Source organism: Dromiciops gliroides, chromosome 5, assembly GCF_019393635.1.
Source record: "Dromiciops gliroides isolate mDroGli1 chromosome 5, mDroGli1.pri, whole genome shotgun sequence".
Lineage (NCBI taxonomy): Eukaryota > Metazoa > Chordata > Mammalia > Microbiotheria > Microbiotheriidae > Dromiciops > Dromiciops gliroides.
The window spans coordinates 131204098-131227694 of record NC_057865.1 but is presented as its reverse complement, the minus strand read 5'-3'; the positions used below and the strand labels follow the sequence as shown (position 1 = coordinate 131227694).

General features: G+C 36.0%; 1 protein-coding gene across 1 annotated transcript in view; it reads left to right on the top strand.

Annotated features, from left to right (window-relative positions):
• The window catches only part of CFTR (CF transmembrane conductance regulator), a 235257-nt gene that overhangs the window by 171143 nt on the left and 40517 nt on the right, over positions 1–23597 (top strand). Inside the window, exons 20-22 of the mRNA XM_043967579.1 lie at positions 2817–2967; positions 4263–4490; positions 10093–10193. Of these exons, the coding sequence (XP_043823514.1) occupies positions 2817–2967; positions 4263–4490; positions 10093–10193 (480 nt within the window). The remainder of the gene's footprint in view (positions 1–2816; positions 2968–4262; positions 4491–10092; positions 10194–23597) is intronic.

The following is a 23597-nucleotide window of genomic DNA, read 5'->3' as shown; positions in this document are numbered from 1 at the left end:
ATCATACTTGGGTTTGTCTATTCCACATCACTTCATTTTTATTGTAAGTTCCTTGAGGGTAGGAATGGCATCTTTTTATATCTTGTAACATTTTGGGCACATATTGAATGTTTAATAAATGTTTATTAAACGGAATGGAATTGAATTATTGATTGATTCATTGTGCTAGTTTGCCAAAAGACAGACAAGAAAGAGTTGCAGAAATATCCACACCTAGATCTCCAACTCCAATACTTTTTCTGTTATACACATTCCCTCTGCTATTCAAGACCAAACAATTTACCATAGGATCATGGATTAACAATTAAAAGGTGTGGGCAGCTAGGTGGCGCAGTGGATAAAGCACTGGCCTTGGATTCAGGAGTACCTGAGTTCAAATCCAGCCTCAGACACTTGACACTTAACTAGCTGTGTGACCCTGGGCAAGTCACTTAACCCCCATTGCCCTGCAAAAATTAAAAAAAAACAAAAAAAAACCAAAAAACAATTAAAAGGTGTTTCAGAGATGATATAACACAACCTTCCAATTTTATAGCTGATGAAACTGAGGCCCAGTGAGTGGTAGGTCGTCCAAGGTCACACAATTAGTAGGTGGCAGACGTGGTATCAGACTAATGCTATAATGGCTAGAGTACTGGACTTGGAATCAGGAATACCTGTGATCAGATCCCTGCTCTGGCATTTACTAACTATGTTCCCATGGGTAAGTCACTAAGATTCCCTGAGCCAAGGAAAGTTCTGTAGGACTATAAGTAATAAATGGTATATGACCTGTGTCAGTAGAGGGAATTTCCCATGGTGACAAAACAACAGGTGGTTATTTATGGCACTCTGGTTAAGTAGAAGCTGAAAGCAAGTGACACTGAGGAATAATTATTGGATTTTTTGTGTGTCTATAGAACACAAAACTATTCTTAGATGGTGGTTATTGAAATAGGTTGATCAAGATCTGAGTGACACAACCCTTGAAAAGTCATGTTTTATCTTGTTACAACTGGCATAAAATACTTGTTACCAATGGAAACTAATAGTGAGGACAATGATCTGGAACAGTGTTTAATGAAGAAATGCTACAATGGCATAATTCATAATTCTCCTTGTCAAAGGTTACTTCATGCTTTAGGTGATATTTTTGTTTTGTTTTGGGTTGAGTTTTTGTTGTTGTTTTTTTTTTAGTGGATAGTGTTGGAAGAACCATCTGGAACTATCACTAATAACCTGGGCTAAATTTAAATTTGTTTTCTTATCTAAACCATTCACTTTTAGTGCTCTATGCAAGTTTCTCTAGTTTTCTCAAGGGGTGTCCTAAGCTTTTCAAAAAAGGTACAAATGAAATTACACAAAAACATATACACACATAAACACATAGATTGGACTTGTGATTTCATTGGCACAGGGAACTCCCAGATAAGGAAATTCCTTCCAATTCAGGGCAGGACCTTCTAAGACCTTCTAGTTTTAGAGAGTTGTATAGCTAGAGGTGTCAGATGTATGCTGGCCACATGCAGTCCACAACATTCATAAGTCCCATTTCCTACATAAATATGTAAATATGCTGATAGCTGGGATCCTTAATCTACAGTTTAGTGGCCGGTTTCTATTTGAATTTAATACCACTGGCAAATGGTGTCAAATAGAAACAGATCTTTGCAGTTGCATATTGACTTAGAAAACCACAAACCAACATTATCGATCTTGCAATGTATTTTTATTTATTTTGTTAAATACTTTCCAGTTACATTTTAATCTAGTTCTAGGCATCCCAGGGGACACTGAGCTTGATACCACTGCTGTAAAGTGATGAGCAGTTAAGTATCTTGCCTAGAGTCACACAGCCAGTATGTGCCAGAGATAAGACTTGAACCCATGTATTTCTGGTTGAGCCCAACTCTCCATCCATTGTCATACTGCCTTTTCAATGCCTAGTTGTGAGGTTTTTTTCCAGTTTTTCTCAAAGTGTACCAAAAGATACTCAAAAACGTTCAAACCAAAATTTCACACATACACATTTATATACAAATATGTATGCATATATGCATACACATATGTATAAAATCTCACATTTAAGAAGTGTAGGACCCACTTTTCTCACAATTCCATGAGGTAAGAAGTTCAAGAATTACCATAATGTGACTTTACAGATGGAGGAAATTGAGACTTGGAGATTTTCAGTGATTTCTTCATAGTTACATGGCTTGTTGTTGTTCATTCAGTCATGTCCAACTCTTTGTGACCCCATGGACCATACATAGTACATGAAGCCCTTCTCTCTTCCATTCTCCCTCAAAATCTTTCCAGTCTCATGTTTATTGCTTCCACGACACTATCTTTCCCTATCATCCTTTGCTGTCCTTTTGCCTTCATCAGAATTCCCCAACATCCAGGTCTTTTCCAATGAGTCCTGTCTTTTCATTATGTGGTCAAATTATTTAAGCTGCACCCTCAGTATTATTTGTCTTTCCAATGAACACATGGCTAATAAGTCATAAAACCTAGCAACAGGCACATGCTGGGGCTTTGAAATCAGATCTTCTGACTGTAGGGCTGGTGTTCTTTCCTCCAGTCCAATATTCTTTTGACCAACAACATCGATAAAACTCCAAAAAGGCCGATAGTATAACTTAGAAGTTGTCTGGATTGGTGTACCCAAGCTGTACAGTCGTGTCGGAATTGTAGTTCTTTGTCCTAATAAAGACTTGCCTAGGTTAAGAAAGAGGCTGACCATTACAATAAGAGACAAATCACCAATCTCTACTATGTCAGTGCTCTGAAAGATAAAGAATTCTCATCAATGCTTTTTTTTTTTAATCCCACAGTTAATACTGATTGTAGTTGGAGCTCTTGCTGTAGTGTCAGCCTTACAACCATATATCTTCCTGGCAACAGTGCCCGTGATAATAGCCTTTATTATACTAAGGGCATATTTTCTCCAAACCTCCCAGCAGCTAAAACAACTGGAATCTGAAGGTATGGGTTAATAAGTACTATTTTCTTCTTGTAAATAAATCTCAAAAACCTTTTTAGCTTTTATTTGGGTTTATTTTTTTTTTACATTTTTCCTTCTGTTATTTTCTCCATGTGATCTATTATTTCCTACAGAAAAAAGTATTTTAAAAGCAAAACACATAGGAAAAACCACTCTATTTTGAATGCCTTTGACAGTTCATATAAATCTTCCCAGGTTTCTTGAAAAAAAGAAAAAAGAAAAGTTAAAAAAATGTAGAGTGCTTTTGAGTATGATAAACCCTATCTTTCATTATCTTGGGGCTATAAATGTATCTTATTTCTTTACCAATGTGGGATACTCATTTACTAAAAATATGAATGTGAGCACAGCAAAAATCATATCATCAGTAGTGCCACGAGGCAGCCTGATCTAGTAGATACAGAGCTGGCTCCAGAGCCAGGAAGACTTGGGTTCAAGCCTTGCCTCTTTCCCCTATTGACTGTGTCACCCTGAGAAAGTCAACGTTAAATGACTTACAGGTCTAGGCAACTCAGTGAGACTGAAAATTACAAAGAGGGTAGTGACCTATAATGGTGGAAGGAGTTTCCTTACCTGGAGTTCATTATACCAGTGAAATCAATCACAGGTCAAGACAAACAAAAACAAAACAACAGAAAAGAAAGCAAATGTCATTGGAAATGGGACTCAAAGAGTTATAGCAAAGGGCCTCCCTCAACTGCATTGCCCATGATATCTCCAGTGCTATGTGCCATGGCCAGAAGTCAGTGAGTTGGAGATGAACAAGAATTGCAAAGGGTGCAGAAAATCGCAAATGGATTAGTTGTCTGCCCTGAGAAAGATGGTACCCCCAATAGTGAGATGACAGACCTTTCAAAGTGTTGAGGAAGATATTTTTTAGGATCTTCTCTGAGGATCACTGACTCATTTAAAGACCTTGGTAAGCCCCAGGACACATCCTTGGGTGTTAAACATGAAAAAATTAGGTTTTGAATAATCTTATGATTCTGGAATCACTGTTAAATTTTGATCAGTGAACATAATATCAGGTAATAGAAACATCATGAAAACAAAGATGAGGAAAATCTGACTGTACTTAAAAGTTTCTTAAAAGGGAAATGCATTAAAGAAAAATAATGAATTACTTTATTACAAGATGCAGACTATACCTTCATCTAAACAAGGATATTAATTAACTTGCTAGTGCTTTGAAGTTTTGCCTTTATTGGTATGCTGTAATATCAATCTTTATAATTTATTAAAATACTCATTGGGCTTTTAATTTTAATACTTCCAGCTAGGACTCCAATTTTTACTCACCTTGTCACAAGTTTAAAAGGCCTGTGGACTCTAAGAGCTTTTGGACGCCAACCGTACTTTGAGACCTTGTTCCATAAAGCTCTGAATTTACACACAGCAAGCTGGTTCCTATACCTCTCTACACTCCGCTGGTTCCAGATGAGAATAGAAATTGTTTTTGTCATCTTCTTCTGTATCGTGACCTTCATCTCCATTTTAACTACAGGTACCGTAAAATGACCAGATGCCCATTGAAGCCTTTATACTTAAAGAATTGTGTTTTATTTATAAAGTGTGGCATTCTTGTGTTCACATATCATTTAGCATCTATTTTTCAGATTTCTGTTTTAGTAGTTAGTACTTCTTGAAAGCTGGATTATTCAGTTGGTATTATCCTAATTTTGCAGATGACAAAACAGATAAATTCAGTGTTTTATTGACAAATCAGTGACTGGAAAAGAACTTACTTGATCACCAATCTGGTATGCTAGTTAGAGGATGGAATACACATTTATAATGATGCCTACTACATGTCAGGCAGTGTTAAGATTTTTAAAAATATCACGTCATTTGATCTTCACTACAACCCTCGAATGTAAGTGTTGTTATTATCTCCATTTTGCAGTTGAAGAAACTGAGGCAGAAATAAGTTAAGTAATTTGCCTAGGGTCACACAGGTAGGAAGAGTCTGAGGCTGGATTTGAACTCAGGTCTTCCTGACTTAACTCAGCTCTCTATTCACTGTGCTACCTACCTGCTAGTTGCTGAAAATGTTTCCGGGCTGCTCAGTAAGGCTTTCTTTCTCATTGGAAAAGTTCAACTGGATCAAAGATAGAAGCTCTAAAATGTTAAAAAAAAAAAAAAAGAAAGAAAGAAAGAAAGAAAGAAAAGAAAAAGAAAAAAGTTTTTATTTTTGCCCTGTAAATTGTTAAAATAAAATATTAGAAATTACATTGTTGAAAATGATAGCCTAATATGTTACTTTTCAACAAAACCAAATAAAATATTTTTAATAGAAGTCTTATATGATTGGATGAAGAAGAATATTGTAAAATGAAATTCAGTTGAAATATGAGCATATGATTATGGCATTTTACGTTTTCTCATTTATTCTAAAGCATTATTTTCTATTATGTAGAAGTACATGTACTTTTTTTTTTGGTCTTTTTTTTTGCAGGGCAGTGTGGGTTTAGTGACTTGACCAGGGTCACATAGCTAGTGTCAAGTGTCTGAGGCTGGATTTAAACTCAGGTCCTCCTGAATCCAAGGCCAGTGCTTTATCTACTGTGCCACCTAGATGCCCCAGTACATGTACTTTTAAGATATTTGGATTAAAAAGCAAAAGTATTTTATCATAAACATAAAACCAATTTATGTAGAAATTTTTATTGTGAAATATTCTTTCCCAGAAGATAAGATATGACCTAACAGAGAGAAGTCCAGCCTGGGTTCAAATCCTGCCTCTAACACATGTTATTACCTGGCTGGCTCTCTTTCGGTGCTCAAAGTTAACTCTCTTGGGGGGGGGGGAATGGGGGTTAAGTGACTTGTCCAGGGTCACACAGCTAGTAAGTGTCAAGTGTCTGAGCCTGGATTTGAACTCAAGTCCTCCTGAATCCAGGGCCAGTGCTTTATCCACTGCTCCACCTAGCTGCCCCTCAAAGTTAACTCTTAATGACATATCAGCAAAGGGAGTTTCCACACTGGGCCTACCCCACACTGATTAAGTCACAGATCCAGACCAAAACAAAACAAGATTTATCAAAGAACTATTGTACGAAATGTCAAGTGAAGTCAGCCTCAAGAAAAGAATAATTTCCTGGGAAATGCAACAAAAAGAATGTGGCTGGTATATAAGCTAAAGGATAATTTTAGGCAACATTTTTATTTAAGAGAGTTATAATGCTTCTTATAAGCCAAAATGTTTGTCCAGCTTTTTTCAGTTTTGTTTTAAAACAATTCTACAAAGTATATTTGGGAAGTAAATTATATCATACAAGAGTTTTTTAACCATTAAATATAAATTACACATTTTCAATCATATTTTGTTCTAATCCCACTTCCTGTTTATAAAAGGATATTCTAGGGGCCCTATGTAAGTTTTATCTTAAGACAGACAGAGTTGAGTTGCATGTAAATACCAAATGACTGATGGGCCTGTAGCAAACTCTTTCCTTTCCATTACCCTATAGAAGGCACTGAGCAGACACATTTTTCTTTCCCACAGGCATATCATTATCAGCAATGTAATTCAGGAACTTCACAGCACATACTGTCTCTTGCAAGGCTCCGATGTATTTATGATGGATTAGTGTTCACATTAGCCAAGTTGTTGTTTTATCTCCTTGCTAGGCTGTGTGCTATATTGGGGCAATATTTATCTCTAAAAATAGTAACAAATAATAGCTAACATTTATATAGCATTACCATGTTCCAGGCACTATGCTAAGAGTTATCTCATTTGATCCTTACAACAACCTGGGAAGTAGGTGATGTCATTATCTCCATTTTTACAGATGAACAAACTGAGGCAAAAAGAGTTAAATAACTTGCCCAGGGTCACACAACCAGTAAGTGTCTGAAGCCAGATTTGAACTCATGTCTTCCTGCTTCCATGCCCTACACTCTCTCCATTGCACCACCAAGCAACCCCATAAAGTTTGTCCTTTCCTCCAAGGTTGAGCACAATACCCTGCATACTATATATAATTAATAAATTTTAAAACAATTGACAATATAGATATATGTTTATATATACATTTTTATATACACATATATATTTATATAATCATAATAAGCATTTGTTGGATGAATGAAAGATATGCAGGACAAAGGTGACTCATATAGAAGAAAAATATGAAGAAACTAAAGCAATATACTTAATACAATTAATTACTTAAGAATGGAAAAATTCAGTTAGTTGTATATTTTTGTTCAGTAAACACATCTTACTATGAAAGGAACTTTAAGAATTACCAAGAAAGGGGCAGCAAGGTGGCGCAGTGGGTAAAGCACCAGCCCTGAATTCAGGAGGACCTGAGTTCAAATCCAGCCTCAGACACTTGACACTTACTAGCTATGTGACCCTGGGCAAGTCACTTAGCCCTCATTGACCCAAGGCGGGTGGGGTGGGGGAAGAATAACCAAGATAAGCATGATCATCTCTGTCCCTTAGAAGTTTGCCGTTTAGTAGAGGACATGACATTTAACCCAAGTTATTATAATATGTGGTAGAATATGCTTACTGTGAAATGCAGTACAAAGTGCTTTTGGGGTTCAGATTAAGGAGAGATGCTATCTGGTTGTAGAGATTAAAAGGGAGGAAGCTTTGAATAGGCTTTTCAGAAACTGATAGGTTTTTTTTTTAATGTTCAGGCAAAGGGACTAGAATAAGTGGAGGCATGATGGTAGGAAATGCCTATTTATTTAGGGGAAATGGGAAATAAACTCTGTTTTGGAAATGTGTTTACAAGGCCTCTGGTACATGCAGGAAAAGATGCCCAGCCAGTAGTTAGTATAGTGTTCAAGAAAAAGGCAGGTATCAATCAATCAGTCAATTAACAAGTATTTATTAAGTTCCTACTGTGTGCCAGACATTGTGCTAGGCACTGGAGATACAAGTACAAAGATTGAAACAATCCATGTTCTCAGTGAACTTACATTCTGATGGAAGAGACAAGTACATATAAAATATGTAGACATTGACCAAAAGAATCTCATTATTGTAACATCAAACTCCAAAAAATCTGTTACATAGTTTCAATTGAATTGAACATTTGTTATTCTTGGGGTTTTTTTGTTTGTTTTTTGTTTTTGTTTTTGTTTTTTTTGCAGGGCAATGAGGGTTAAGTGACTTACTCAGGGTCACACAGCTAGTAAGTGTCAAGTATCTGATGCCAGGTATGAACTCAGGTCCTCCTGAATCCAGGGCTGGTGCTTTATCCCTGTGCCACCTAGCTTTCCCCAAACATTTGTTATTCTTAAATAAAATTTTATTGATATTTTTTGCTTTTTTAATCACCAGAATTGCTCCCAATATCTCTCTCCTTCATCCCTTGCAGACAGCCATCTGATATAGCAAATACTATTTACAAAGAAAAAAAGAGGAGGAAGAAAAAATTAGCAAAATAGACATTTATTAGATGCTCCCCATGAATTAGACACTGGGGAAATACTAAAAATTTATATGATCTTGTATGTGTCCTTATGGAGCTCTAAGCCCTTTTGGAAAGATAAGTAAAAAAACCAAAAAAACCCCAAAACAATTAGAGAATAAGTTTTGATGCTAGATAACAAAACACTGCATTCATTATTGTTACCAGGAGCCAAAATAAATGGTGCAGATAGCAAAATGAAAACAAGAACAGGGAAAGAAAAATGAGCTGACATTGTCACAGTAGGCTCAGAGAGTGGTGGAGGTTTGGCAGGAATCTAGAAGGATACATAGGTCTTAGATAGACCTAGAAAAGGAAGGAAGTCCTTTTCAGGAAGGGGAGAGATATGAGCAAAAGTGTGAATATAGCAATGATTGTGGAGCATGAATGGTACAAAGAGAAGACCTGAGAAGCTAGAATTCCATAAAATTGTAGAATGCCTTTGAAAGCTACACAGAGGAGTTTGGACTTCATCTGAGAGGCTATGGAAATTCATAATAAATTAGTAAATAAAAGTGTGACATGATGAAATTATTACTGTAGGAAGATTGTCCTGCTAAAAATGTATAGGATGAATCGTGTATGTGCATGGTCAGATTTGAATGAGTGTGAAGGAAGAAGATAAGGAAACAGACTAGAAGTTATTACAGTAGTTCAGATCAGTCTAGATTAGGGTGATAGCTATGAAAATGGAGAGAACAGGATGAATTCAAACAATATTGAAGAGGAATTTTTCCGTCCATTCAACCAACAAGTATTTCTTAAAGTCCCTGCTCTATGCGAGACCCAGTGCCAAGTACTGGAAAACACACACTTGGGGAATTAGGGAAGACTTGAGGTAAAAGGTAACACATGTGTTAAGCCTTAAAGGAAACTAGAGATTCTGAGAGATATGAGGACAAAATATATTCTAGGTGTGGGAAACAGTCATTTCAAAGGCTGGGGAAGTAGAGTGCCAAATAAGAAAAAGTTAAAGTCAATTTGGTGGTATCATAGAATAAGTTAAATGATATAATGTTTAATTTTTAGATGGAAAATTAGGTTGGGTCTATGGTGAGAAGGTCTTCAAATACCAAATAGTGGAGCTTATATTTGTGCCTAAAGATAGTAAGGAGCACTGAAGCTTATTGAGTTGGAGAGTGATAGAGTCAGAGCTACACTCTACAAAAAATGTTACTTAGGCAGCTGTTTAGAGGATGGTTTTGAGTGGGTCATGAAGCAGGATGGCCAATAAGGTGGTCATTTAAGTAGTCTAAACTAAGGATGATGGTAGCCTGAACTAAGATAGTGATTGTGTGAAAGAGAAAGGGATGGATGTGAGAAATTTTGTGGAGGCAGAAACAAGATTTGGAATAGGAAAGTTTTCATGTAAGAGCTTTCTAGCCAATGGCTACTAATGAAGAAGAATGATGAGTCAAAGGTCATTCCCAAGTTTTGCATACAGGTGATTGAAGGCACAGTCCCATCCATAAAATGAGACCAACCAAATAGTTTTATCATAACATGATTATTTTCATCAAACTAGTAAAATAACAGAATAATACTGGGTCATGTAGATGTTATAGAAATAAAATATAGAACTCAATTCAAGAGAATTTCCTTCTATTTATTATGTGTGCTGTTATTTTTCATGGTTGAACTACCTAAAATAGCTTTGTTCTCTTTAACTTATAGGTGATGGAGAAGGACGAGTTGGAATTCTTCTGACTTTAGCCATGAATATCATGAGTACCTTGCAGTGGGCTGTAAACTCCAGCATAGATGTGGACAGTTTGGTAAGAAATTAACATCAGAGTGTCTTTTATTTCTCCTAAATTATTTAAATGAAGGGATGGAGCATTAGTAAGATGTACTGGAAGCTACTAATGCATGGCTCCCAACCAACAGCATCTTGTTAAGATTTTGTGAACAGTCTTTACTCATAAGTTCACAGATTCATTGTACTCTTTACTTAAATCATATGGGATCATGAGAGAGGACCTCTGAAGCTTCATATTTGTTTTTGAGTCAGATAAATTCCTTATTTCAAATAACCATAAGATTTTTAATATACTGAATTGGTCTTTAGATCTGGGGGGGGGGAGCGAAATAACCCATTCCCTTCAAGTACATTGTAAAAAGCTCAGAATTAAGGAAGTATCAAATGATGTAAAAGAAAACTCATTCATATATGTCATAATATAAAGAAATAATCTCCTGATTCATTTTATAAAAGGAGCAAATTTGGGGATGGAGCTATTATTTTAACTGAATTGCCCTCTTCAGGAAATAAGTTCTTGGACATGAAATTAAGAAAGTAACACTTATGAAAATATTCCTGAAAGAAGCCATAGGACCCCAAACCCACTTGTGTGTCAAGCTTTCTCAATGCAGAAGTTATATATGCTTATGCAGTACTCCTATTCAAGACTAGGATTTCCTGGTTTTTCAAAGTTAAAGTTTTCTGCCATTTCATAGGAAGCAGACAGTGCAATCCTGACCTGATCTAGGGAAAAAAAGTAAAGCAAGGCAGTGTGTTTTAGTACAGAGAGTGTTGTACTTGGAGTCAGGAATACCTGGATTCAAAATCTGCTTCTAACGCTTAGCAGCTGTGGACTAGAGTGTGGGCAAACCACTCAGCCCCCCTCCCACGCCTCAGTTTCCTATCTATGAAATGATATCTGTAGCACATACCTCTTAGGGTTATTATGGGGTTCAGAAGGAATATCATATACAAAGTGCTTGGTAAACCTTAAGGCACTGAATGACTCAGTTATTATTATAGAAAACTAATTCTCATATTTGATGATGTTCAGATAGAAATGGTCCTGGGATAAGTTTCTTTCCTCCTATTATTCTTTTATATTGAATAATTGGCAAACTCATGTGCAGGTAGACAACATAATCTCTTCAAAGAGTATTAGAATGCAAACTCTTCTGCACACTTACTGAAATCATTTTTGGTACAATAGCCAGGAGCACACAGGATGATCAGGATGATATGTACCTGATGCTATTCCCAGATTAATTCTGCTACATATCTGAATTTTGAAAGCCTTCCATGTCAAGCAACTTGGAGATTGAGAGTGTTTCGTATGTTGTTCTTATTCAGTCATTTCAGTCATGTCTGACTCTTTATGACCCTATTTGGGGTTTTCTTGGCAAAGACACTGGAGTGGTTTGCCATTCCCTTCTCTAGTTCCTTTTACAAATGAGGAAACTGAGTCAAGCTATTAAAAATGATGTTCTTAAATTTTTTATAGACCAATGCATTGTTTAGGTGATTTGGGCAACACTATGATCTGTGTTCATGATTTCATTCCATTATAGTTCTGCAAGATATTTTGAGATGTGTAATTGTAGTAAGAGGATTTATCATCTATCAGTCCATAAAACATAGTGGGCATCAGATGTGTAATTGCAACCACCAGATTCCATCTGCTACTTACTCAGTAGGTGCTAAATTATTGCAATCTTCCTGAATGTACTACACAGTTTCTTTTATTTTATTACATAGTCTTCATGGATCTCCAGGTGTACTTTCTGGTGGTGAGAATGTGGTCCTGATTGCCCCATCATAAATCCCTGTTTCCATAAACAAATCCACATAACTTAGCCATTTGTTTGATGTTTCTTTGTCAACATATTGCTGTTTTGCTTCTTGTGGATAGTACCTGATACCACTCTTGGCTCTTAACCAGTTTTTAGACTCTTTACAATCAAACCACTTTAAATGACATTCAATAAATACAATGGAATGTACCTGTTATTAGGTACTATTTACTACTTACTATTGCTTGTGTCATGGCTTTTTGCTCAAAAAGTACTTCGGTAAGGTTTTGACCTCCTCATTGTGTGCTCTGAAAATGTTTCTCAATCCTTTTCTCCCTTTTGGGTAAGGAAATATTAATCAGGGTTGTCAGGATACTTCTAAAATCTGTTATGTCTAGTTTACAATTCCAGAAGTATACATTAAGCCTGGTATTGTCTATATACTAATTGCTTGAAATATCCTATTAGGCTTTTATTTTAGGATGTAACAAGTCTCAATATATTTTGCCACAGCTTTTTCCTTGATAGCTTAAAGCTCTGTGACTTGTCTGTGGGAAATTAAGGTTTCATTATTAGATATAATTTCTGAAACCTTTATTAAATGAAGATTGGAAAGTGGTCTCAGGTTCTTCAACTTTTTCCTCTTTAGATTTCAGTAACTCTTTAATTACATCTCCAGTGTTATCTGATCTAAATGGAGGCATGAAATTATCATTACTTTAGTTATGATGATGAGGATTATAATATTAGTGGCTTCATATATGCATCATATATTTAGACACTGCATAACAAAACAATGTCTTTCCATCCTTCTAAGTAATTTTTTCCTTCTATACTCAGTTCTCTGAAGGAAAACCACATTTTTAGCTGCGCTTTCTTCTGTATAAAGTCAATGAGAAACAAAAAAAAGGAGTAACAATGCATTATCCCTCTAACACCTTAATTTAACTACTATATTAACAATGGCAAAAAATAAAATGTTTGCTTCTGTTACATTAAAGATGTTTATAGTTATAGCTTTACATTCCTTTAAGTTGACTGACTTTAACAAAGCCTTGTTGAATTTTAATTACCCTAAATATGAAAATATCATATTTTAAAATATAGACTTTTTGCTTCTGGCTTTCCTATAAGAATTGCAAATACTTAACTCAACCTTATTGTCATAATTCTCATCATAGCTTCAAGTCCCTGAGGATACTTAATGAATATTATTTTATGCTCATTATATAAAGGTGATAGAATAATAGCTAAGTAATTAACATACTGTCCTCAGTATTGACCAAAATCTTGAAAAATAAAACATAGAAGTGTAACGATTGGAATAACGCCACCTGCTGGAGACTTACTGTAGAAGAGTTCCACCCATGAAGCGAAGGTCTTTGAGGGCAAGACCAGGAGTCTTTTCTTTGGCATCAGGAAGTGACATTGGCTAGTGGGAAGAGGAAGGAAGAGACTGGCACTCGGTCTCACGCTCTTTCCTCTGGACTCTGGTGGAGAGTGGAGCGAGAAATGTGCTCTCCCTTTAATAGATAGATGAATGTAGGCCTTTCTCTCTCTCTTTACCAAATTCTTATTCTCCTTAATAAACACTTAAAAGTCTAACTCTTGCTAAAGCTTATAATTTATTGGCGACCACTCATTAGATATTTTAGACAGTTTAGCTAGAATTTTAGCCCTTAACAGAAGTTACATCTGTTCTCTTAATTTCCTATAAAAAAGAATGACCTCAAATTTTGGGGATAGGAAATAATTTTAATATAATTTTCCAATATTAAATCTCATTTCTTCCAAATATGAGAAGATAAAACAAAACCTGTAAATGCAGAGAGAATATGGAGCATGGTATTTCTATTTAATTTAGTGTAATCTATCAACTATCAGTCTTCCTTTCAAATCTAAAGGTGGTGGGGGGCAACTGGGTGGTTCAGTGGATAGAGCAGTGGCCCTGGATTCAGGAGGACCTGAGTTCAGATCCAGCCTCAAACCCGTGACATGTACTATCTGTGTGACCCTGGGCATGTCACTTAACCCTCATTGCCCCACAAAAAACAAAAACAAAACCAAATCAAATCTAAAGAGGGTTTCCTGTGCTTCTTGTTAATGCTATTAAAAGATTATTATCTTTTTAAAAAACTGGACAATATTGCTTTATCTTACTGCTTAAGCATGGGTCTATTTCATGGAGCTGGATTTTAAAAGAAACTATCACAATAAGGTCATTTTGATACATCCAATAGCAAATGAGGTCCATGGCTGATCTGCCTCAAATTCCATTTTATAGCCTGGAATTGTCATTATTTCTGTAGCCATTGTTTTTAGCATAGCTCCAGTGTCTCATGTCTAACATGGAATTAATGCCTGTAAATAGAAAGATGTTTAATATGAATTAAAGAATGTTGGTATGCTTTGTTCTTCAATACATTCATTTGCATAAAATAAGAGAGTAATGAAGCATTATATTTCCATTTAATTGTGAATGCTTCTCTCAACATTCCCGTTGCAATGGGGATGACTATAAAGCTTTTTCATGAAAAGAGCTCTGAGCTTAGAGTCAGGACAGACCTAACATTCAAATCCCACTTCTGACACTTACCAGTTATGTAGCTTTGAGCAAGTCACTCAACATTTCTGAACATCTGCTTCCTTATTTGTAAAATGGGGATAATCTATCTTACCCCATGAATTGTTGTGAGGAAAACACTAAAAAATAACTTCAAGTACTTTTAAACTTTAAATGCAAGTTGTTATTATTATCAGATTCACCTAGGTGGCATGGTGGATAGAGTTCTAGACCTAGAATTAGGAAGATCTGAGTTCAAATCTAGCCTCAGATACTTATGATGGATGTGGATCAATATGCATACCATCAAAAAAAAAGTCTATAGTTTAGAAATTCAGGAATGGTCCTTTTCCCTAAGAGTATAGACTTAAAAGAGTTTTGGGGTAGAAATTAAAATTTGAAGTCCCCATGTAACTTTAATACCAAGCTGGCCAATTCTGGTGACCTCATCAAGGACATGTTAATGAGTTATAGTGCAAAGTGCCTCCCTGCTGTTCAGAAGCATTCATATCCCGCCCTACACTATTATATCATTTTTTCATCTGATTTTATGATGTGCATATTTATGTATGAGATACTATGACACTGACCTTGTTATCAGGGAGTTTGCAATTTAATAGAGGAGAAAGTCAAATACTCAAATCATTATGTCAAAGGACAATGTAATAATTCAATTTAACTAAGTTCGTTCAGTAAGCATTCCTTAAATACTTACTATATGCCAGGCATTATTCTAGGTGCTGGGGATAGAAATATAAAAACAGAACAGTGGTTACCTTCAAGAAGCTTGTGTTATATGGGGGAAGAAACATATATGCAGATAAGAAGTTATAAATATGTAAAAATAAATGCAAAATAATTTTTTTTTGGGGGGGGATGGGGAGAGAGTATAAACAAATGTATTCTCTTGTAGAAAGCAATAAACACTTGAGAGAGCCAGGCAAAGCACTAAGAGTACATGGACGAGGAAGAATTCATCTTTAGCTAAAGGGGGAAAGAAAGATTTTAAAGAAGAGTTAGAACTTTAGTTGAGCCTCAAAGTTGAGCCTTAAAAAGCAGAGATGGAGCACAGGGTACAAGCAAAGGTATAGGGATAAATTAGGCAAATTAAAAATAGGGTATGATTATTTCGACTATTATAAATACCTATATTAATTACAAGGGACCTATGAAGGAAGATACTATTTGCATCCAGAGAAGGAACTGATAAATTTAATTATGTATAGAATGGTTTTACATATGTGTGTGTGTATATATATACACACATTTGTGCCTAATGATAGCCATTTCTTAGGTGGTGGGTGGGGAAGAAAAAAGTTACACAAAACGTTATTATATATTTAAAAGGAATAGCAAATTGTACATATCAGATTTTCAGTTTCATGTATAATCATTTTTTCTATTCTACTATATTATGGAAATGCTTGTCTTAAATCTTCATTTCAGAATAAAATAAATAAAATGTTTAAAAATAGGGGATTGACTGGTTCCTTTTGACTGCAATATAGAGTATACAAAAGGAAGAAGGATAAGATAAGGCTGGAGAGATGGATTCCCAAATTAGATTTGGGAATTATTCATATAGAGTTTATAATTGGATAAGTTCATAGGATTCAAAGCTGGAAAGGACCTTGGAGGTCATCTACTCCAACCTTCTCATTTTACAGGTCATAAACTTGAGTTCCACAGATGTTAAGTGACTTGCCCAATGTCACACAGAGAGGAAATAATAGAGCTAATATTGGAACTGAGATAATCTAACTGCAAAAGCAGAGCGCTTTCCACTCTACTATGCCACCTGCCATCTAAAGGAATGGATAAGATCTCCAAGAAAATAATGTAAAGACATGATATTGGGTGACATGCATGTTTAAAAGGGATGGAGGAGTTCAAGGAATCAGCAAAGGACACAGTGCCAAAACTCAGAGAAGAAGGAAGAAAATCACGAGAGTACAAAGTTGTATAAAAAGGTAGTGCTGTGGATAGAACAGTAGACTTGGAATCAAAAAGACCTGAGTTCAGATCCAGACTGAGCCGCTTACTACCTGAGTGACCCTGAGCAAGTCACTTAATCTCCGTTTCAGTTTTCTCCTCTGCAAAACGGGGGTAATAATAGCACCTATATCCTAGGGTTGTTGTGAGGATCAAATGAGATAACATTTGCAAAGCAATTTGCAAACCTTAAAGCTCTCTATAAATGCTTATTATTATTATTATTGCCAAGGAATTAAAAGGTATAAAGAATAAGAATGTGGTCAATGGTGTCAAATGATTCATAGAAGTTAAGGAGAATGAAAACCCTAAAGGGGCCATTGTATTTTGCAGTGAGGATACCATTGGTGATCTTAGAGTATTTTTAGTAAAATGTTGGAGATATAACCCAGATTTACAGAGGACTGAGCGAATGAGTGAGTGAAATGAAGTAAAGGCAGTGAAAGTAGACTTTTTGTAAAAAGAAGTTTTGACACTGAAGGAATAGAAACGATAGCTTTAGGATTTCAGGCTCAGAGGATGGACCCAGAATATAGGATGAGATTCTTGATCTCAATTTGTGGGGACATTATCTGACATCTCTATGGTGTCTTACGGTTTATGAAACAGTTTACATAAATGATCTCTGATCCTCCTAACAATCCTGTGCAGTAAGTACTAGAATTATTATGATCCTTCCTCCTTGACAGTTGAGGTAAGGAAGTTGGGAATCAAAGAGGTAAAACTAATCATCTATGGTCATACAATTAGAAATTATAAGTAGCCAGATTTGAATGTAGGCTCTCCTTTCTACAAATCCAGCACAGTTTTCACTCTACCCTACTGCCTCTCAATCTCCAAAATAAATAAATAAATAAATAAATAAATAAATAAATAAATAAACCAAACTAAAGGAGTTTGTACATATTTCAGGAAGGGGCAGTGCAATTGGACCCTTCATCTTTAGCAACAACAAATCACTTTCCACATTGGCTCGGTTTACGTAATATTGCCCAAGGAGGAGGAGGATTGAAAAAGGGCCATTGTACTTAGCAATGATGATATCATTAGTGATCTGGTTGAGAACATTTTCAGTAGAATTACAATCTGATATCAATAAATCAACAATAAACAAGCATTTGTTAAGTGCCTCCTTTGTGCTAGGCACATAGGCATGTAGTAAGGGTTTAAGCAATCTTGGCTTCAAAATCGTATCTGTCAAGGCTTTATCTGGAAACATTTAATCTAGCTATATTATATTGTTAATGTCAGTTAGGAACATTCTGTTTTATTTTACTATAGTTGCTTTAATGAAAATCCTAAATTGCTTAATTTCACGTTTAGAGTGTTTCTATAGAAGGCTGATTTACAATTTATTTCCCTTTTCAGTACAAAATAGAGGCTATTTCTGTTTGAATTTATTATTTCCATATTCCGCAATAGGCATAAACAGATCTCAGGGGACCCGTTAATGATTTTTACTATTTCCCACCTTTATTTGCTACAATAAGAAGCTCCTTGAAGACCATCCTCTTCTGTGCTAATAACGTTTTCTTTAGAATCTGCCTGTGTTCAGGGAGCAGCTAGGTGGTGCAGTGGATAAAGCACCAGCCCTGGATTCAGGAGGACCTGAGTTCAAATGTGGCCTCAGACACTTGACATTTACTAGCTGTGTGACCCTGGCAAGTCACTTAACCCTTATTGCCCTGCAAAACAAAACAAAAAAGAAAAAGAATTTGCCTTTATTCATAAACTGACCAGAATTCTGATTTTCCTGGATCTGTCCTTCCTATCTTCCATATGCATTCCATTCATAAAGATGATTTCCAGAATGGTTCTCCAGTTACCACTCATGTAGATTTCTTTTCCTACAGTTATTAAACTATGAGAAGCAGCATGATATAACGGAAGTAGTACTAGATCTGGAATCAGGATGGATGAGGGTTTGACTAGTCAGCAATGATGCTTACTAACTGTGTAATCATTGGAAACTTAACCTGAAACAGTTTCCGCTTTCATAAAATGGTAACAATAATACTTGTAGAATTTACCTCTCAGGGTTGTTGTTAGAATCAAATGAACTCATGTATATGATCTTAAAAAACCACAACTTTACAAGCCTTAAAGTGCCTTTTAAATGTCTGCTGCTGTTGTGGAACAGATAACTGAATAACTCCTCAGTTCACTTCCTTTTCCTAACCACAATTAATAGAAATTTCTGATTTCAACAGAAGTTTGGGCACTTTACATATGCTTCTGATTTCAACAGTCCATTGAGTCAGGATTCTGGGGGTATACTCCTAGATAGACTACTGCAATAAAGACTGATAGAACTGAAATTTACTTGAAAATCCCTTTTAGAATTGAAATTTACTAGAAAATCCCTTTGATATATTCTTTAGGAAACTAAAATTTTACATAATTCTGTCCCTTTAGATCTATGGTCCATTAAACAGAAGTTTTACTTTAAATCATTGGTTAAGCATTTGAATTGCAATAAGCTAAATTTTATCACAGATTTCTATATTTTTTAGCTATTTTACCAGTGAAACCATCTTCTATTAGATTGTGCAATTTCCCTAGTATAGTGAATTTAGTTGTCTCATGTCATCAAGCATATGCATACTTTGAAAACATTCATAGTTATAAATTTCAGGATCAAATATTTCAGAGTGGGAGGGAAGAATGCTGGAAACAATAGAATAATCCCTCTCATTTAACAGACGGGGCAGCTGGGTGGCACAGTGGGTAGAGTGCTGGGCCTGGAGTCAGGAAGACTTATCTTCCTGAGTTTAAATCCAGCCTCAGTCATTAACTGTGTGACCCTGGGCAAGTCCCTTAACCCTGCTTGCCTTAGTTCCTCATCTGTAAAATGAGCTGGGGAAGGAAATGGCAAACCACTCCAGTATCTTTGCCAAGAAAATCCCCAGTGATGTCACAAAGAGTCTCACATGACTGAAAAATGACTGAACAACAACAAGAAACACTAACTCCATTAATCCTCTTTCTTTTATATTAAAATTTTCATGTAAAACAAAATTTTCACGTATCTAATACCTTAGGAAAAAATCAGTTCACATTTAATTGTAAGCAAGTCTTTGTGCCTATAGTATCTTTTGAATCTCATGAAATCTTTTCAGCATATTCTTCTTACATTCCCATTAAGCTGTGACTTCTTAGGAATTGGGTCATATTTAAATGCTTAGCCTAAACAAATGATAAGAAAATATTGACAGATATAAATATTGTACACAACTTTTCCTGTATTTAATTCAATACTCTTATTTCTTAGAATCCAGCCTTTCACAGAAAGTATTTTATTTACCTTCTGAATGTCTCCCTCCACTCTTTATAATCTGTCCCAAATTATAACAGGCAGGTTAAGTCTAAATGTACATGTTGACACTTTTGTCCCTTGACTTTCTTTTCTTTTGCCTGTCCAATATTGATTGTGATCATTTAGTGTCTCTCCTTTAAATTTAATTTAAGACATTTTCATTTCCCCCTCTCCTTTGTGAAGATATGTTACAGCCTCGGGTTTTAACATAAGAGGCCTTCTATAAGTGCCTATTATGCTGTTATACAATATATGGAAAACATCACTATTTAAAAAGCCCATTTCTATTGTTTAGATGCCAAAGTGAAATATGCTATTTTTCATTTCTCCACCAACTACCCATGAAGTGTTTTGTATGCCTTTGTTGTTGACTTAGTTACATGATTCTACTTACTCCTCCCCTGCTGTGCTTGTTACCTCCAACCCTCTTTTTGTTTTTTCCTTTAAGAGTTTCAGGATCACTCACCAATGTACTTGCTAGAGAGTTAGATGCAATATAGCTCTGGATTTGTTTTCTTTTTTCTTTCTTTCTTTCTTTTCCCCTCCCAATATATTCAGAGTAGATGGTGACATTACTATATCCCCAGGGTAAGATTCACATATCTTTAATTTAACTGAGGAAGTTAGATAAATTGCCTTTTTTTGTTACCTTGCCAAATAGTTTAATATGATTTCACAATCTTAGAGGGCTGAAGCTAAAACTTGGAGCAAGCCAAGGTCACTCATTTGTGGCATGATTTTAGTACCATAATGCATGGTTACTGAAGTTGGACAACTTTTGCTTAAAGGGAAAAAGTTCTAGGAATCTATCCCATGGATAGATATATTCTGCATCATTACATGAGAGAAGCCTTCTCTTCCCTCCCCTGAAGCCCCCCAGGAAAATCTTTGAAATAAGGGAATTATATATTTGCAGCTTTCCATACTTTCCCGGACTCTTGAAATAGCTTCCTGGTGGGTATGCCTGCTGTAAGCCTCTCTTCACTCCAATCCATCCTCCATTCAGCTACCAAAGTGCTTTTCCTAAAGTGCAAGTCTGAGTATTTCACCCTATTACTCAACAGAATCCAGGTGGCAAACACCTCCAAAATCAAATGCAGAACCACCTCCTACCTTTCCTTTCTTCTTCTGCCTTACTCCCCACCATGTGCTCTTGGATCCAGTGACAAGGACCTTCTTGCTGTTTCCTGAACAAGACACTTCATCTCTCGGCTCTGAGCATTGGTTGCCCCCCATGCCTAGAATGCAATCCCTCCTCATTTCCCCCTACTGCCTTCTCTGGCTTCCTTTAAGTCCCAGCTGAAATGCCATCTTCTTCAGGAAGCGCTTCCAAACCCATCTTAATCTGAGTGCCTTCCCTCTCTTAATTATTTCCTATTTATCCTATATCTAGATTGTTTATACCTATTCGTTTGCTTGTTGTCTCCCCCATTAGACTGTGAACTCCTTGAGGCCAAGAATGGTCTTCCACCTCTTTTTATATCCCTAGCACTTAGCACAATGCCTGGCACATAGTAGGTATTTAATAAATGTTTATTGACTGACAACTTCTCAATGCTTTAGACAACTCTCTAAGACTATGAGTGTCAGGGAAGGTGCAGATTTATATTGTTAGAGGGAGGTGCCTTACCTGGGAGTTTACTATGCTACTAAATCACAGGCTGAGTCCCAATCTTAGTTCCATGAACAAAGTCAGGTCTGTATCTTCTTGCCGTGGACACTAGAGAAACCTGCCAGAATGTCTGATCAGCCCTCCTTGGTATAAGGTGATGGTTTTTCTTTTGCTAATGCTATATTTCTCATTTCTAGTCTACCTTTGAAGATCTAGAACCAATTTGTTTTTTTAAAAAAAGATGAACATGAGTTTGAAAAGATGTCAAGGACTGTATTCAACGTTCTAGCAAAAAGATGATAAATTTCCATGGATCCTGTGGATGATTCATATTGTTGGAGTGTTTGAGTGAAAGAAGTATGGCATTCTAGTTCTTTTTAGAAAGGCCTATCATTTAGTGAGCTGGGGCAGAGGGACCATGCCATCCTACTTCTTTATTTCATCTAATGAAACACTATGCAACCATCTCTTTAATTATCCCTTCAAGAACTGTATATTTAAAATAAAATGAGAGGGGGGCAACTAGGTGGCGCAGTGGATAAAGCACTGGCCTTGGATTCAGGAGTACTTGAGTTCAAATCTGGCCTCAAGACACTTGACACTTATTAGCCGTGTGACCCTGGGTGAGTCACTTAACCTCCCATTGCCCCGCAAAAAATAAATAAATAAACAAACAAACAAACAAATAAATAAATAAATGAAAATAAAATGAGAAGAGAAATACAAGCAAAGTTATCATGGAAAGAATCTGAATCTGCCACAGGTTTTTGCATGTAGATTTTAGTTAATAAGTCTCCATACATGTTTAGAAAGCTTGATGTGATCCAAAAGCAACTTTTTGTCAATAGAAATTCCTTCTGTTTGTCCTTTGTTTATTCTGGGTTGCTGCTATAGATCAGGTGATGGACTGAAAGATGACCAAAAAGAAATTGGATTAGGGAAGAAGAAGAAAACATGCTTTGTCTTCATTCCTTCTGAACTCGCTTTCTTATTCTGGAAGGAGTTTCTCCTGTCAAAACATCATTGTTAGAAAGAACGAATCCCATTTCTATCTTTAATGGAATCTAATTTAAGAATGCAGCTCTCTTGCCTCTCCTTTAATTGTACATCTTTTTTCTTTGACTTTTTTCTTCATTCATATTTCCTTCTAGTGTTCTTGCTATTTAATGAATCCTCTCTGCTAATCTGAACTTCCCCGGCCATCCAATTATTTCCATGCTACTCTGTAATAGTTCAATGGAAAAAACACCAGCATCAAGTGACTGGCATCAAGTGTCCTTATAACATTAATCAAATCTCTGAAACTCTTGGCTCTCAATTTCCTGACCTGTACAATAAAGAGGTTCTAAAATTCTAAAATTCTATGTTTCTGTCCCTCTTCTGTGCCATGCCCATTTTGACTTTTGACTAGCTCATGTTTGGGAACCATTACAAACTTTATAATACTCTCACCTTTCAGTCTATTCTATAGTTCTTGCATGCTAAAGTTCACACTGATAGAAATATTCAGTTTTCCAACTATTATAACTAATAAGGTTTCTAAGTCAAGTATATTTCAAGAAGGCTCATCAACAAAGAGAGGAAACATGGATGGTATTGTTAAAATTGAAGTTGATAACGGAAAGCATTTCACTGGGAGAGTATTTGATTTAACAAGCACCTACTGGATACAAGGCAGAGAAGGAATTATAAAGATGGATAAGTCAAGGTTCTTGTCCTCAGTCTTATAATCTAACTGGAAAAAAAAGGTAAGACACACAAAAAATAGCCATAATTAAAGAAATAGAACAAAATAAGCACAGATAAGTCCTACAAGGTGCTGTGGATAACAACTAAGATTCCTTTGTCCTAATTTATTTATTTGTTTGTTTTGAGGGGCAAAGAGGGTTAAGTGACTTGCCCAAGGTCACACAGCTAGTGTCAAGTGTCTGAGGCCAGATTTGAACTCATGTCCTCCTGAATCCAGGGTTGGTGCTTTATCCACTGCGCCACCTAGCTGCCCCCCTTTGCTTGCATGCTTTTATCCTTTAATTCCTTACTCTGAGGGCACTGTGAGAGCCAGGATGCTATGCTGCCTGTCAGTATGCTGTTAAATTATTGAAAATGACAACAGCTGAATTTGAAACCTTCATATTTACTGGAGATAGTACCCTTGCCAATCAAGA